The sequence below is a fragment of the Mytilus californianus genome, unplaced genomic scaffold, assembly GCF_021869535.1.
Source record: "Mytilus californianus isolate M0D057914Y unplaced genomic scaffold, xbMytCali1.0.p SCAF_1, whole genome shotgun sequence".
NCBI classification, from domain to species: Eukaryota; Metazoa; Mollusca; class Bivalvia; order Mytilida; family Mytilidae; genus Mytilus; species Mytilus californianus.
In genome coordinates this window covers 49,794,776-49,812,015 of record NW_026262581.1, presented here as the reverse complement: position 1 = coordinate 49,812,015, position 17,240 = coordinate 49,794,776, and the positions used below count along the sequence as shown (strand labels likewise).

The 17,240-nt window shown below is 30.4% G+C and overlaps 1 protein-coding gene across 14 annotated transcripts in view; it reads left to right on the top strand.

Moving 5' to 3' along the window:
• The window catches only part of LOC127720527 (plexin-B-like), a 259,946-nt gene that overhangs the window by 133,342 nt on the left and 109,364 nt on the right, over positions 1 to 17,240 (top strand). For 10 of the 14 annotated variants that reach the window (XM_052227218.1, XM_052227207.1, XM_052227126.1 and 7 more), the window contains 7 exons: positions 1,167 to 1,255; positions 4,243 to 4,317; positions 4,868 to 5,028; positions 5,584 to 5,731; positions 6,812 to 6,952; positions 7,380 to 7,454; positions 8,042 to 12,399. In XM_052227218.1, coding sequence (XP_052083178.1) covers positions 1,167 to 1,255; positions 4,243 to 4,317; positions 4,868 to 5,028; positions 5,584 to 5,731; positions 6,812 to 6,952; positions 7,380 to 7,454; positions 8,042 to 8,158 — 806 coding nt within the window. In that variant the 3' untranslated portion in view covers positions 8,159 to 12,399. Of the gene's footprint in view, positions 1 to 1,166; positions 1,256 to 4,242; positions 4,318 to 4,867; positions 5,029 to 5,583; positions 5,732 to 6,811; positions 6,953 to 7,379; positions 7,455 to 8,041; positions 12,400 to 17,240 lie in introns of those variants that run through there. The other 4 variants (XM_052227172.1, XM_052227185.1, XM_052227179.1 and 1 more) reach the window with 4 other exon arrangements.

Here is a 17,240-nt window from a genome sequence, read left to right as displayed (position 1 = left end):
TATTTTGATTTTATTCTGTCATGAAGTAAATCGATGATGGTGATGCTACAAAAACAAACACTGTTTTTCAGAATATAAGATTAAATTTTTGATAGATAGGTTGTATGTGTTTCTCTCTGAATTCCTGCTTTAATATAGAAGTTTATTTTAAAATTTTGCCACATTTATCTAAATATGTGTTATTTCATGTAATGTTTTTCTTTTTTATTTTGTGAACAATATTAAATTGCATTTTTGTATATGTACTGTATTGGCCTTTCTTTAATGTAAATGTTCATCATCTTATCACTCATAAAGATATAACTTCCTTACATCATCTACTCATTTGTCTTAAATTTACTTACAGGTGTATCATTAATATATGGTGGTAGTACAAAAAGTAAATCATTTTAAACTTTTTTGACTTGATAAAAAACTAACATTAGGTTAACTTGGGATTTGGATTAGATCAACTTGTCTTCATTTGTTTCTGATTAATCACAAAAATATGTTTGTATACCCTGGCTCTGAGGGAGGGGGTGTACTGTTTTTCCCCTGACTTTCTGTTTGTCCTTCCTTTAAATGAGAGATATTTATTATCAGACTTCATGTGAACATGCTTTACTGTGTGATGCTGTTTCAGATTCATTGTTTATCATCTTTCTGTTTACTGAATACTTAAATATTCTAACTCAAAATGACCATATATGAAATGTTTGGCTTAATTTTCTAGGGAACTACAAATAAGAACTTCTTGATATTTGTTATTAGGCTTCATGTTAACATGCTTTACTGTGAGAAGCATTTTCATATCTATTACCCTTCAACTGCCTGTTTACCGATTACTTAAAGCTTAGCAATCAATAAAGAGCAACTGCTCACAGTTCTACTTGTTTATGACATCTCAGTGTATTATTTGAAGAGAAATAAAAATAAAACTACGATTCTAAAAAAAAAACAAAAAAGTTTATGAAATTAACATTTTAAACATTGAAATTTTAAATTTGGATATTTCCTTATTTGACACTGAATATTCCAAAAACATTCTTTAAATTGATGAATTAAGAAAAGATATCACTATTTTTTATATCTGGTTATTAATTTACATAGAACTTTCATTAATTAACCTTCATAGATGGTGTGGTATTAACCTTTGTATATACATCCTAACAATTATTTATTAACAGGATCTGTTCATTCCTCAGGATTTTACAACCGAGAGGCCGTCCCTATCACACGCACTGACAGTGAAGTTGGTACCAAGTACTGGCATCTGGTAGGTACAAAAATGAGAATATTATACTAAATCAGTATTACTGTAGATTCAATAAAGTTTGTGGTTTACAAATTTTTCGTGGGTTTCATGGGAATATTTATTAGCCACGAATTAAGATATTCAACAAAGTGCCAATTATCTATTGGCTTTTATGCAAAATTTGGCAAAACCACCAAAAAAAATCAAATATCAATGAATAAACAATTTTTCCTTGATCAATGAAAGTAAGAACCCTCAAAAATAAAAGAATCCACAGTAGTTAGTATTTTGTATAACAAACTGAAAATGAGGTAAATGATCTGTGTTAAACTCTTTGTACAAGGGTATTACTTAATGTACAAGAAACTAACAATTTCTTTTTGATAGAAAGGGGCTAAGTTGACCTGTGCAGCTTGACATTATACACTTACCTACATATAAACTATTTGTATGTTAATCAGTTTCTTGTAAGTGTTCAAATTTATGAAAGTGGATAAACACTAATATCTATACAGTTGTGATATCTATTAAAAGATCCTGAACAGAAAAAAAATTCATATGGGCTGTTCCTTCAAAACATACATAGGACCCAGGGAATGTAGCTTTGTGTCATATACTATTTGGTAAAGGAAAGGGAAGTATGAAATTGATTCTATATAGGTGGTTATCCAATTTCAAAGTGCCTGTCATTGTGTATGTTTAAATGGAACAACCCTAACTCAAAAATTCAAATTGAAAAAATATAAGTCAACACACTTATTTTCAATAGATACTGGATTCTAAATATTAGAATTTTATATAGAGTGGAATCGTCTTTTGGCTATCAAAATAAAAGCTTGTCTGTAGAAATTATTACTTTTTGAGGGACGTTTTTTATTCTGTTGTTTTCAGTAACTAAAAAAATTAAAGACAAATAAAGGAACCATTCTTATTTTATTGCTACTTACAAAATAATGAAAATTTGATTGATTTACAGCAATAACCAGTTTGAATTATCTCCCCCTGTATGTAAACACTGTTTTCCTCGATTAATCTCCACTCAAATCATAGTAATTGTAATATGTTTCTGAATTATATTTGAAGAGTAAGATAGTGTTTTAAATAATTATATTTACAAAGAAAAAAATTAAACTTCAGGTATGTCAATGTTTGCACATTTTAAAATTTCATTTGATACTGTCTAATTAAACAAGCAACAATAAATCTAAGAAGGATTACCACCTTTTTGTGCTGTTGTTAACTAATTATTATTACCTTAAGATTGTTACAGAAGCTTTTTTAATAAATAATTTAATGTTAAAATAGAAAATGCTGAGATGAAACCACTTGATATGGTAATTATGTTACATTTATATGGATTTGATTGAGTAATTCAAATTTCATAAACCAAATATATTTCGGAAAGCTCTTGAAAAAAACCACTTGTAAAAAGAAAATTGCTTAAAAAATTATTGGTTTGTTCTCTAAATTATCAGGATAACTAACAATTAGCTGTTGTTGAACCTAAGGGATACTCTTCCTTCGTAAAATTCCTGTACCAAGTCAGGAATATGACAGTTGTTTTTCAGTCAATTCGTTGGTTGATATAGTTGAGCATTTGATTTTGTCAGTTTTTCTGCACTTCCCCTTTTTATGCCCCACCTATGATAGAAGAGGGGCATTATGTTTTTCGGTCAGTGCGTCCCTTCCTCCGTCCGTCCATCTGTCCCGCTTCAGGTTAAAATTTTTTGCTCAAGGTAGTTTTTGATGAAGTTGAAGTCCAATCAACTTGAAACTTAGTACACATGTTCCCTATGATATGATCTTTCTAATTTTAATGCCAAATTAGAGTTTTGACCCCAATTCCACGGTCCACTGAACATAGAAAATGATAGTGCGAGTGGGGCATCCATGTACTATGGACACATTCTTGTTGAATTTACCTTGGATATCTTTGTTATTATATTTTTTATCAATTTCAAAAATCAATATACAAATTTATCTTAAAATTTCAATGGAAAGGTTTTCCAACTAGATTCGTTTCAGTTTCTGTATTTTTGTTAATGTTATTCACTTCTAAAACTTTCAACTATCTTTGACATTTTGTAATCCATCAGGATTTTTAGAATCAATAATTTGTATCATCAACTAAAGGGCATAGGACATTTGAGCCAAAATTAAAAAAATGCACATAGGGTCATTTGAGCACCAACATTGTAGGGAATTTTAGCGCCTGAATATTAACCTTTCCTGGATATTCAAATAGGATGTTTGAGTGAAATTTCTTGCGATACTTTTATATTAGTTAAGAAAATATTTAAAAAAAAAAAAAAATAGAGCCGAGTTTTTAAAATAAATATATTTTATTTGATTTTACACCCAAGTTATTCAACCGGTTCTGGCTAGTTAATGGTGGTGTAGTCCTGAGTTGATCTCTACTTACCAATCAAACCTCATAGCCGAACAGACAAGGAAAAGGAACATAATCTCCTGGACTTTCATTCACGGTACTACCAGCAGGAAATAACGAGGAATTTTTATGTCAGAAGCCTAGGATATAAATTTCAAGCTCGAACTGACTTAATAATATCACAGACAATGCTTTGTATTTTTTACCATTAAAAGATGTTTTAACTTTGTGCTTTATAAGCTTTACATTTTATTAACTATATCCTGCTCAAAATCTTACTCTGACCTCCCCGTGGTGAGCAAGGGTAACAGATTATATCTGGCGAACGGAAAAGATACTCCTTCATCATTCTTAAATTTTCTTCGCTCAAATGTCCTATGCTTATTTTTTATTTTCGCTCAAATGTCCCATAAAATTTTGGCGTTTAAACGTCCTCTTTTAATCGCTCAAATGTCCATTGCCACAACTTAAAAGGCACATAAACTAGCTTTATATTTCCATTATTTCTATGTATTGTTTACAAAAATTATCAATTGAAAAAAAAACCAACATTTGTACAATTGAAGTTATTTTTTTTTATATCTATACATTGCCTCCATTTTTCTGTTTATAATTATAGGTGAAACAACCTGATGATGCACAGACCAAAGGCCTTAGTTCAGAGATATATCTTACTAGATTGTTAGCTACAAAGGTAAGTACCATATGCTGATTGGATCTTTGTCATGCTTTTATTGAGTTACTAAATAAAATTTAGTTTTGAAGACTTTATGCTGTTACCAAAATTGCAATAGATATAGGAAGAGTTTGAGTTACCTTTGCAACTGATAGAGAAAAAATAATTTCTCATATGCAAGCAAAGAAAAAATATTTTTTTATGTGCAAGCAAAGAAAAAAATTAACATTTCTTGTGTGGGAGCAAAGAGCAAGTTATATACATAAGAATAACAACTACAACAAAAACATTAAAATTGTGCAAACTACTAAATTCCAAACACTGTATGTTTTTTTTAGCTTGACCGTTTATGTTTTGTAAAAAAAAATCAAAACTTTGTGGCATTTTAAAATGCTTTTGTTCAAAAATTTGTTCTGTAATGAAGATAACCAATAACAATGAAAACAAAATGAAGGTTTTGATGTTTTAGAGATATTGCTTTTACAGTAGACACCCACCATGGAAAATGAACATTCTGTATGATAAACATTTTCACAGTGCAGTTAAAAAAACATTTTTTATTTTTCAGGGTACTCTGAAACAGTATATTGATGATTTTATTAAAACTGTGTTGACTGCTAGTCCAAATATGCTTCCTGTGATAAAATATTTGTTTGATTTCTTGGACGACGCAGCCAAACAACACAATATTACAGATCCAGAAGTAGCATACACATGGAAATGTAATAGGTCAGTATCAGAATAATAAGGTTATGGGTCATGGGATGTGACTTAAGTTTTCTGATACAGAAATGGCAAACATTTAAAAATATATAAGCTTGGAATCATAACCCAAGGATTAGAGGATAAGGGATGGGACAACATAATATAACAGATCAAGAAATAATCAGTTTGATAACCCCGGGCCTGAGATGAAGTGATAGGCAACATTATAATATAGAAACTGTTTAATATTATTGAAAGTGGCAAAAGAAAGAAAAGGATTGTCCAAATATTTTGGAACCTGCCATTATAATGACTTCTGAACAACTGACCTAGTAATGAAATTAATGCTGGTATAACAGGAGACACTTCTTATTCTGTTGAGAGTGTTTCTATTTATAAACAAAAATCAATATCTTTATAAACAGACATCTATATCCTTGTACCATAAACCATTGAAAAAATAAAAGATTCTGTGTGTCGAGAAATTATTGATTTCTTAAACTGATTCCTAGAAACAGTTAGTAAGATTTTGGGCATTTTTATAATGGATTACATGTACTATTTATATTTATTTTTCAGTTTATTGCTAAGATTCTGGGTGAATATTATCAAGAATCCAGACTTTGTATTTGATATCCACAAGACCAATATAGTAGATTCATGCCTGTCTGTGGTAGCTCAATGTTTTATGGATAGTTGCTCAACATCGGATCAGAATTTGAGTAAGGTAAGGTATTCAAAAACTTAATGATAATTAAAATTAAATGATAGTTGATATTTTTTATGCCCTTATCACTATGATGGCTGGGACATGAAGTTTAAACCGTGGTGGCATGTTTGTCATTCTGATATTTGTTTTCTTTATGCCTGCTGAAAGTGATCTGATTTTTGATACGTTGGTGTATAAAGATGACATATACAGATGGAGTTTGTATTTTGTTCAGGTTGATTTTTTTTTTTAAATTATTGCACTTGGACCTTAAAAAAAAACATGCATACAATACTTGTCTTAACTTTTTTTGTAATGTTTGCTGATTTTTATCCTATATTTGGTACCTACCTTATTGATGACTTTGAGATTGAGTTTGGTTTTTGTTCCAGTTGACTTGACTTTTCACTCTAGGGGTGCAGGCAAGAGCATTTGTGTTGTACTGACACACATGGTTTTAAATTATTCTTTAGAATACTGTTAAATTTTACAGTTTATATTATCAAACACAATAAAAAATAGTTTCGAGTCAGTTAAAGGTTGCAATTTTGTAAATATAGACAATGCAATTTCCCATAGGAACTCCCTTTGCGGCTAAAACTGTGACACTTTTACTATGAAGTTTCGTGAAAAATAGTATCCCAGAACGGAAAGTTTATATGCACTACTATTTTATTCAAAGGTCAAAATATAGGGCTGTGCGGCATATTTTCAACATTTATATGCCCTGAACTTCGGAAAGTTTAAACTTATACTAAAATTCTATACTACCCTTACCTCCATTTTTGGCCCTCCTAAGAATTAAAATTTAGGCGCTACCATGTTTTTCTATACTGGTTACATTCCCAAGTGATGTCTCTATGAGATGAAACACAGAGAACATATCTGGGAAGCAGTACGTTAACAAATTAACATATCTATGAATATTATATATCTCCCCAAAAGAGGCGTGGTTTGAGAAACAGCTGTATTTACAAAGTGCAACCTAAATACATTTTTCTGTTGATGCTGTGGAAATTTCTAATAGGTGTATTCTTCTTCAGTGGATATGTTGAATACATGTGTAGTGGATTTAATCAGACTTTCAATTTTTTTTAGGATTCCCCGTCAAATAAATTACTATTTGCCAAAGATATTCCAGTGTTCAAGAAATCTGTTTCAAAGTATTTTGAGGACATACAGAGAATGCCTGCAGTGAGTGACCAGGATCTCAATGCCCATCTAGCTGAAGTGTCTAGGGTATGTTTTATATAAATATTATTGCTCTTTGGTCGGGTTGTTATCTCTTTGATACATTCCCCATTTCCATTCTCAATTTTATATATCGCAATATATTTTGTCAACGTGGAGCTTTTGTAAGCGTTGCAATTTGCGGCACATGATAATTCTAATATCAATAAAATAGGAACAAAAGGTATTAAGTGTGAAATGGTTTCTGGAATGACACAATAACAGTGATTGCACTTTCAATATATCTCTGTAATCATGTATGTATACAAGAGATTCCTATGTAAAACTATTCTTGTTTTAGGTACATTGATGACATATATGAATCTTTCCGTTTATAAATACAAATCTTTATATCAAATTTCATATTATTTTCCTGGATATGTATGTACATATAACATTATGTTTTGAGTTGACTATTTTTTTTATATTTTTACAGATGAGCACAAATTACTTTACCAAAGACAATGCATTGTTTGAATTGTATAGCTATGTACAGAAATACAGTAATGAGGTAAGTTACATAAATCACTTAAAATTCCAGAATTTTCTCTGTTATGACTGTTGGATGGTAAGGTTTTAGCCAGGATTAAGTTGTTTAGAAAGTTCAGTAAAGCACACCATTATTTTGAAAATACATTTTTCCATTTTAAAATATCTTGATAAGTTTTTTAAGAATGACAAAAAATAAGCTAATTCAAGGATGTTCTATTAAAAAAATTCAAATAGCCAGCAACTTCCTCTTAAGCTTTTAACAGTTTTTTCTCTCCCCTCAGGAAAGTCACAGAGATGAGATTTAGGTCTGTTATTTCTAGCAGCCTTAGTTTAAACAATTCTTAAAGTTTGTGGTTAGGTTAGTTTAAGGTCAATGATATTTGGTATTCAGTTGTATTAGCATTGGCACATTTCATTGGGATGCAGATTATTTGGCCATGCCCTCTTAGTCATGGTCTATAGACTTTGAAACTTTTGTTTAGTTTACATTTTAAAGTTTGTGTTTTTTATTCAAAGAGAATATCCAATGCAATATTTTAAGAGAATTAACACTTTGGGAGTAAAGTCCTTATACATCAATATTAATATATTTGATATTTTCTTCAGATTAATGAAAGTTTAGAAGCTGACAGTTTGACTAGAGCACAACAGTTTCCAGATAGACTTGGTAATGTGATTACAAATATGGAAGGTCCCTCCAATGTTGGAATGGCCTATGTGTAATGTGATTACACACATGGAAGGTCCCTCCAATGTTGGAATGGCCTATGTGTAATGTGATTACAAATATGGAAGGTCCCTCCAATGTTGGAATGGCCTATGTGTAATGATAACAGAAACAATTGATGCAATAAACTGTGATATAACTTGGTGACAAAATGTCAAGACATTTTCTTCTTAGTCCAGTCTGGTTGATTTATCACGAGGTGATATATTTGTGTAAATGATTCATTTGACTACTAGTGTTAAATGATACAATATTTGAAGTGAAAAAGCATTTCTGTCGAGCAGAACTATGTGAAATGGAGCCTTGTTTAGGAAAACCAACAATATGCAAATTCAATTTTACTGGTACTATTGGATAAACATGCATTTGCTATCCAATACAATAGCTTTGAATTCTTAAAATGGAGAAGTTAACAATGGTTTTTTGAAATGTGGATTTTAGTCAGACTAAAAATATTGTGTTAGAATGTATGAGTGGGTAGTGTTTACTGGTTTTTCCAGAATAATGGATGTGTTCATCTTTAAGTATAATAGTATAAGCTCACCAAACAGAGTTCATAATATTCCCCATAGAGAAGAGAAAAAAAATTAAAAGGAACAGATATTATCTGAGTTCATTGCTTTTCCATTTGTAATTTATTTCATTTCTGCACAAAATTTCAGGTTTTAAAAAACATATTCAAGAAATGGCAAACAAAATCAGATACATCGTATTTCTTATGGTATGATTGTTACATTATGAACATTTTACGTTTTTTGCATAGCACATTATTAGTTTTGAATCTATACAAGTTTTGAATTCATATTCAGCATTCTGTATAAAGTTGATAATGGCAAAGAGGATGCAAATTGATAATGGCTTTTTCATATTAGTACAGCAGTTGCTTTAGAATTGTACCCTGTATGCAAATTACATTTAATACAATTATAGTATGTTATGATGTTATGTATGTAAGTTTTGGGAATTTTTTATGTTAGAAGATATTTTATATTAAATAATATATTTTGTATTTTTTTAAGTCTTTCATTTTCTATGGGATCAGTACTACATCTTATATAGTTTATTGTTATAATATGAATGTAGTCAAATGTTTCAGTTACGTTTTTAGTTGTTCATATTTTTCCTGTTAAAAAACAACCTCAAACTTGTATGTAGGATGGTTCCATTATAAACCAGCATCATTCATGTGAAAGGCACATTGACATACCTTCCTTTTTAGGGGTTTGACCTTCAAATGCATGAAAGATCAAAAATTGGTATTCTAGCCTATGCGTATTTAGATCAACATTTCAACTGGTGCACACATTTCTTTAACAACAAACAAATCATAATAATCATGCATTATACACAGCAAAAGTACTTTAAACACGATTTTCCATGGTATTGTGTATCCTTAGCAAATTTCAGCTGCATAAAACTTTAAGGTTTATTAATTAATACCTACACAAGTTCATTGTACAGAAAAAAATCAAAGTTTTGGAAATAAGCCTAAGTCTGCAATATAAAATCTTCCTTTTCATATCACTTTACCATCATATAGGAGTTAGCATCTTACTTATGTCATTTTTAAAAGTAGAAAAAAAAACAATTCATCAACAAATATGTGTTAGAGAGTGTCCTATTTTTGTTAAGGGTGGGTGGTTAATCATGGTAATTTTTGTATTTCCTTAAATATCACTGATCAATATGCCATTATACAAAAAAAGAGAAATAATGCTGAAAACATTAAATAAATAATTAATATGCCATCAGATGCTTAAGGAATTTCTTTTTCATTTAAACTTAGTGCTGAGAAGGTCATACCTTTCAAAAAACATAACAACAATTGCAGTTATCAATGCCATGTTAAATGGGAACAAAATGTGTTATTATTTGACATTTATGTTATGTTTCTGGAATAACAAAACAACTTAAAAAGATCAAAATTCTTGTTAAAGAGTTTGACTTCAGGAAAGTCTTATTAATTTCAATCAAATGTTATTTGTTGTTGCATATGGTTTTTCATTTTTATAGACGTTTTTAAGAAATATATATGTGTTCATCTGTTTTCCTAATCATTTTGATATTAACAGTAATTTTATTTTCATATGAAGAGAGAGCTATGATCTTCGAAAGGTTTTTAGATGTTTATGTATTGGTATGTGATTTTCACTTTTTACTGTTCTCGCAGAAATGGAAAGTGATGATTAGATTTTATATTACTAGTATAAAAGATTAGAAAATTGTTTACTGTAAAACAAAATAAGTATCAGTTTATACTTAAAAGAAGTGATTTTGTGTGCGAGTTAAGTGGCAAAAACTCATATTACATAAGGATGGTTTTTAGTGTCGAAATTTTATTCATGAATCTAATTTGACAGATATATGTCACCTTAGATATTTGATTTCGATTTGATGCAATTTTGATATTTTTATGTTGCCTACACTTTGAGGAGGAATAGATTATTTTATTTAGGCACTTGACAAAATGACATTACTGTGACCTTGATTATAGGAAATTTTTAATTTATCAAGACATAAAATTTCATCAATTGTTTAGGGGGTCCTTTACAAAAAGTTATAGTTAGCAATGAGTATTTTGAAAGTAGATAATGCTATGAATAACAAATTAACTATTTATAAAGTGAAATATGTTTCATTTTGAAATTTATTTGTTCAGTAGTACTATGCAATATTATTTAGACTTGGCAATCGTGAGAACGAGAACATTATGCAAATTAACTAATCTAGTCAAATACTCTGCAATGTCTGAAGTTCAATATTAACAGATGATAATCTTTTTTCTGAATTCATGACTACAAGTTAACTGCATGACAATTTTGAAAAGGAAAAATAAGTATCGGAATGGGGCAATGATAAAACATAAAACAAAAATTTATTAAAGTTTCTGGCAATGACTTATCATGCCTGAAGAAAAAAAATTCTTTGTAAGTTTTGGGTTTCGTAAGAACTAAAGATGTAGCCTTGTCATGCAAACAGTTGGTCTGTTACTATTTCAAGTTATAAATGATTTAATGGTATGGAAATCAGAGAAACAAACTGAATCAGTTATAAGAAGTAAGTGAATCTACGAGTGTTTTTAAACATATTTAATTGTTTTATTGTTATTAAAGAAACAAATGAAATATTTAACCTGATGCACAGCTGTAATTCAATCTTGGATTTTTATGTTATCTTGTGCCAAAAATAATTTAATTATTATTGTATGTAAATTTTTATATGTTTTATTTTATATGGTTTTATTTCAAGACTGGGATACACAAATGTAAATTAATGTTGAGTATCATTTAAATTTTTAGTTTTAATTAGTCGGTAACAAAATAATGTAAATCAGCATTTGTGCAACCCCGTCCAGGTTGTAAAATTTAGTTTTCAACTTTAAAGAATCATTGAGGGAAATGAAAATCCCACACATTTTAGGCTCATGTAAGTAAAATTTGGGTTAGATTTTTAGTTAGGGTCATACAAGTAAAAATTGTTCTTTTTTTACTGAATCTTTTTTTAAAACAGTATAAATTGTTAATTTTAATATATCATGATTTAGAATTATTATAAGAATTTAAAATGTGACTAAACGTTTTACAAGGTTATAAAGCAAACATTATTCTTATCATTTCATCACACAAAAGCTAATCCACATGGGTGTCTTCCTTAGAAAGCTTCATTATTAATTTTGATATAAATAATTAATTAGGAATATTGGAATATTGGCTTAATATTTAAAGAGCATACAAATTATCATTCTGCTGATAATTTAACATATTTTGGAAAGACTTTTTATGAACAAAAAAAGCTGCAAAGTATTGTAAAAACCTGTAAGTTTACTTTATATTTCTCACAAAATATATACTGGAAAATAGTCGTCATCTGCAGCTCTAACTATCAATATTTTTTTTAATATTATTAATGGTATTACAGACTTGGAATACTATGGCTTAATAAACAAATCTTCCTATTTTTATATCAACAAGTATTTCATCTAAGGAAATTTTTGATAAAATAAAAACTGTGGTCTATTCTCAAATATTGTATTTATAGCAATTTGAATTAATAGGTATTATATATGATATTGCTTCTATGTGTTCAGATGGAAAATATTGTTAGCTATGCACAGTATGTATATAATTGTATAATATAATATGATTTAATATGTAAATTATATGATATAAAATGCTGACTTGAAAAGTTCCAAATGATAATCATCATTTCTGAGAAAATAAAGTATTGAAAAACTGGTTTTGGATGTCTATTTTATGTAAAAGCGTAATGGTGTTTTCCCCTTTACTTTAAAATAGTTTCAAAAGTTGGTTCATTGTCATTGTTGAGGTTTGGAGTTGATCCTAAAAGGATTATATGAAAGCTAAAGTTTGGCAATGTTTAATTGACATCACATTTAATTGTTAGTTATTTTGAAAATTTCACCAATGATGATGTGAAAGCTAGAACTTGCAAATATTGATGCATATCACACAGCAATTGAAAAATTACTACCCCATTCGTATGACCTTAGAAATATGATACTTTAGTTTCAACTTATCTAGGTTATTAACACAGTTTCAATTGTTACCATCTTCTTTCACTGGCCTACTAGCATTAATGACACTTTTATAGCTATTTGAGATCAGTATAGTTAAGATTAATTGAACAGTTTTTGTTGTTGAGCCTGCGACATTTGTCGCAGAAAGCTCGACATAGGGATAGTGATCCGGCAGCGGCGGCGTTAGCTAAGTTCTTAAAAGCTTTATATTTTAGAAGGTGGAACATCTGGATGCTTCATACTTTGTATATGGATGCCTCATGTTATGAAGTTTCCATCAGTCACATGTCCAATGTCCTTGACCTCATTTTCATGGTTCAGTGACTACTTGAAAAAAAAGTTAAGATTTTTTGTAATGTTAAATTCTTTCTTATTATAAGTAATAGGATAACTATATTTGGTATGTGCGTACCTTGCAAGGTCCTCATGCACGTCAGACAGTTTTCACTTGACCTCATTTCATGGATCAGTGAACAAGGTTAAGTTTTGGTGGTCAAGTCCTTATCTCTGATACTATAAGCAATAGGTCTAGTAAATTCGGCGTATGGAAGGACTATAAGGTGTACATGTCCAACTGGCAGGTGTCATCTGACCTTGATCTCATTTTCATGGTTCAGTGGTTATAGTTAAGTTTTTGTGTTTTGGTCTGTTTTTCTTATACTGTATGCAATAGGTCTACTATATTTGGTGTATGGAATGATTGTAAGGTGTACATGTCTAGCTGGCAGGTGTCATCTGACCTTGACCTCATTTTCATGGTTCAGTGGTCAAAGTTAAGTTTTTGAGTTTTGGTCTTTTTTTCTAATACTATATGCAATAGTTCAACTATATTTGGTGTATGGAAATATTTTATGATCTATATGTCAGTCATGCAGGTTTTATTTGACCTTGACCTCATTTTCAAGGTTCCTTGCTCAGTGTTAAGTTTTTGTGTTTTGGTCTGTTTTTCTTAAACTATAAGCAATAGGTCAACTATATTTGTTGTATGGAAGAATTGTTAGCTGAACATGGCTGCCTAGCATGGTTCATCTGACCTTGACCTCATTTTCATGGTTCATTGGTCAATGTTTAGTTTACTTGGTTATTGTTAAGTTTATGTGACAGTTGTAATAAAGCTTTATATTTAGGACTATCAACATAATATCAATGATTTGTAAAGAAGGCGAGACATTTCAGCGTGTGCACTCTTGTTTCATAATGCACGGTGCATATGGGTCAGTAGTTGTTTTTAGCTGTCTTAGATATTTGCTGATTGCTTAGTACAGCCTGTATTGGAAATCACAGAATACAAAACAAGGATGTTAATCTAGTGGTTATGTCAAGTATTGAGTAAAGCTTAATCTTTCAGAATGTAGATGAGCAATACAATCCATATGTAGCCTATGGGTAGAAATGTCCACTTGTCATTGAGCCCAATTAACTCTTTAGAGATTTGCTAAAAAAACACTGCTTCATTTTCTTGATCAGTTTATTTTGTCACATTTTCGTTGTGCATTCAGATTGTCATTTACAATGAGTATAGGATCAAATTTATTTGGGCAATATAATCACTATTGTAAGGAGTACATTTCTGTCTTACAGATGTGACAATTGACACTAACCTCCTCATAATTTAATGATCAACATAAAGTTTGTATTATGTAAGCTTCTCAGCTACTATGTCTAACGGTTCATAAATTTTTGGTCTTTTGAATCGTTGTATACTATAAAGATAAATGTTCTGCTTTCATGCTTGTCATACTACCTGGTTTGTTATTGAGTTATGAATCTTGCTGCTCTATTTTGAACGTTTACTTTTTTGTCCTGTAACTAAGTCTGATTAGGGTCCCATTCAATGCTCACATATTCTAGGATGGGTCGAATAAGTCCCTTGCACGGCTGTAATTTCACCTATATAGGGCAGGATTTCGTTTTGACAACCAAAGGGTTTTCTAAGATGTTTTGCATATATCCTCAATTGTTTTCCCCGATGTAAAGTATTTTAGATGCTCACTCAAAGGTTTTTTTTAGTGATATCAAGAATTCCAGTGCTATGTCTTTTGAGTTTTTGCCTGTTACTTCAAATTTTGACAGGTGAGCTATTTAGGCTCTGAGGCATCTCTTGTAGCTCCAAGCAGTATTTGTTGTTTATTTCCTTTAGATCACAGGCAGCGGAATGCGAATATCATTGTCTCCGATGTCGCATGAGCCTCTATGTCGTTGAAATGAACGAGGATTGTTCACTGTGGGACGCCTGGAAGTACAACTGAATCGCCAGATTTCAAAACACTAAGGTACGTCTACCCCAAGGCATATATTAACTTTTAGTCGTATTTGGGACATCTTTTTGGAATTTGTTTTTTTTTAACTCTTCTTCGTATTAGATATATCGGGTTTTGGTTGGAGCGCCACTGACGAGTCTCGTGAAGAATAAACGCCCGTCTGATGTACCAACTTAGAGCCTAGTATCTATAATGAGTTATTATTCTCATTAAACATACGCAAGTTGGTCTTTGATATATTTGGCTTTTATTTTTAGCCCTTCTTGGTCATATAACTATTCAAATGTTTCGGTTCTTGTACATCATTGGCTTTCACTGTTCGCGTGAAATATATAGAGTGTTGTTTTAATTTTTTACTCCATTTTTACTGGATCTATACTGCTGCAGGTGAACTATCAGTTCCAATGTGTATCACCAGCTCAGTAATCAGTACTTCGGTTTCGACATGATTTAAAACAAATCTTTCTTACATCATCTGTCAGATATAAATCGTTTATTTAGGTTAATATAAGTTAAAACTATAGTTAGACTGCTGGAAACATTAAACAATGGCACTAGCTACGATTACCCGCAAAAAGTAACAATAAGAAATAATTATTGTTATTTCCGAGCCTAATTGATTAAATGTATTACTGGACAGAGACCCGACTTCATATTGAAATTGCAGGTAACAATAATACCATTTTTATTGTTATCTGCAGTTATTGTTTCCCGCAAAATATATTCAGACAGCCACTGATCTAAAAAAATGTTTGATTTGCGAGCAATCTGTGCAATGTTTTAGTTTTTAACCCCGATTTGTTTTTTTTTTCTTAATCGATTTATGAATTTCAGCGGTATACTACTGTTGCCTTTATTAAACAATTGAATTATGATGTAAAAAGAACTTTAACATGGTTAAACTTAAAGATGTATTGACCTATGATTACGTTCACTTTTGCCAAACGAAGTCGATTAAAACAATTCACTATAGACGACTTTCGTTCTCTCTTCCGTCATTGTCACAACTACTAGTAGTCTGTTGTTATTTATGTATTATTGTCATTTTGTTTATTTTCTTTGGTTACATCTTCTGACATCAGACTCTGACTTCTCTTGAACTGAATTTTAATGTGCGTATTGTTATGCGTTTACTTTTCTACATTGGCTAGAGGTATAGGGGGAGGGTTGAGATCTCATAAACATGTTTAACCCCGCCGCATTTTCATCCATGTCCAGTGCACAATGTTAAAACAATATTGTCGACATCGCGATGTTTCCAATGTTAACACGATATCGTGTCAACATCGTTAACATAGTATGATCTCTTATATATTGTTTACATCGTTGACATCGTTAACATCGCGATGTATACAATGTTGTAAAGATATCGTGTTTACATCGTTTACATCGCTATATCAACAATGTTAACACTATATTGTGTCAACATCGTTTACATTATTACAGCTGTTTTATATTGTTTACATCGTTTACATCGTATACATCGCGATGTATACGATGTAGTAACGATGTAGTGTTTACATCGTTTACATTGCGATATAAACAATGTTAACACGATATATTGTCAACATCGTTTACATTGTAACAACTCTTGTTTACATCGTTGACATCGTTAACATCGCGATGTATGCAGTGTATTATCAAGTTCGTGTTTACATCGTTTGCATTGTAGTATGCACGATATGGTGTCAACATTATTTATAATGTTTGAAATGTAATAAAATGTTTACATCGATGTACTACAATTTATTAAAGATATATTATGGATACAAATGTGTCAATTTTTGTTATTGGATAACAACACGGAGATGTCAGTGTATATTTAGGAAACTGCCGGGATATATACTACATGTTTTACCCCAATTGGAACAACAACAACGTCATCATAGCAAACGTTACTATGTGACGTAGTCTTAAGCTATGCAGAACACTTAAAGAATGTAAGAGAGTCTCAGAGGGAAAATAATGACGTGTATCCGTCAATGATATGTTTTTAATTCAAAACCACGCTATTTACACATTCAATACTTAAGTAATGTCTTAACGTGCAATTACAAATTACTGCATAAATGATAGAATTATTTTCACAGCAAATTATAAAATCCTTTACATATGCGGAAAATATCAAATCGGTTTTTTTAGTATTTGTTGTTGTTAAAAAAAATACAGAAAAAATACAAACAATCTGCATGAAATCTATAAACTTTATTGAAAAATATTAATGAAGAAGAAAAAAATATTCGAGGAAGATAGAAAACTTCTTGTATTTAAAACAATTAC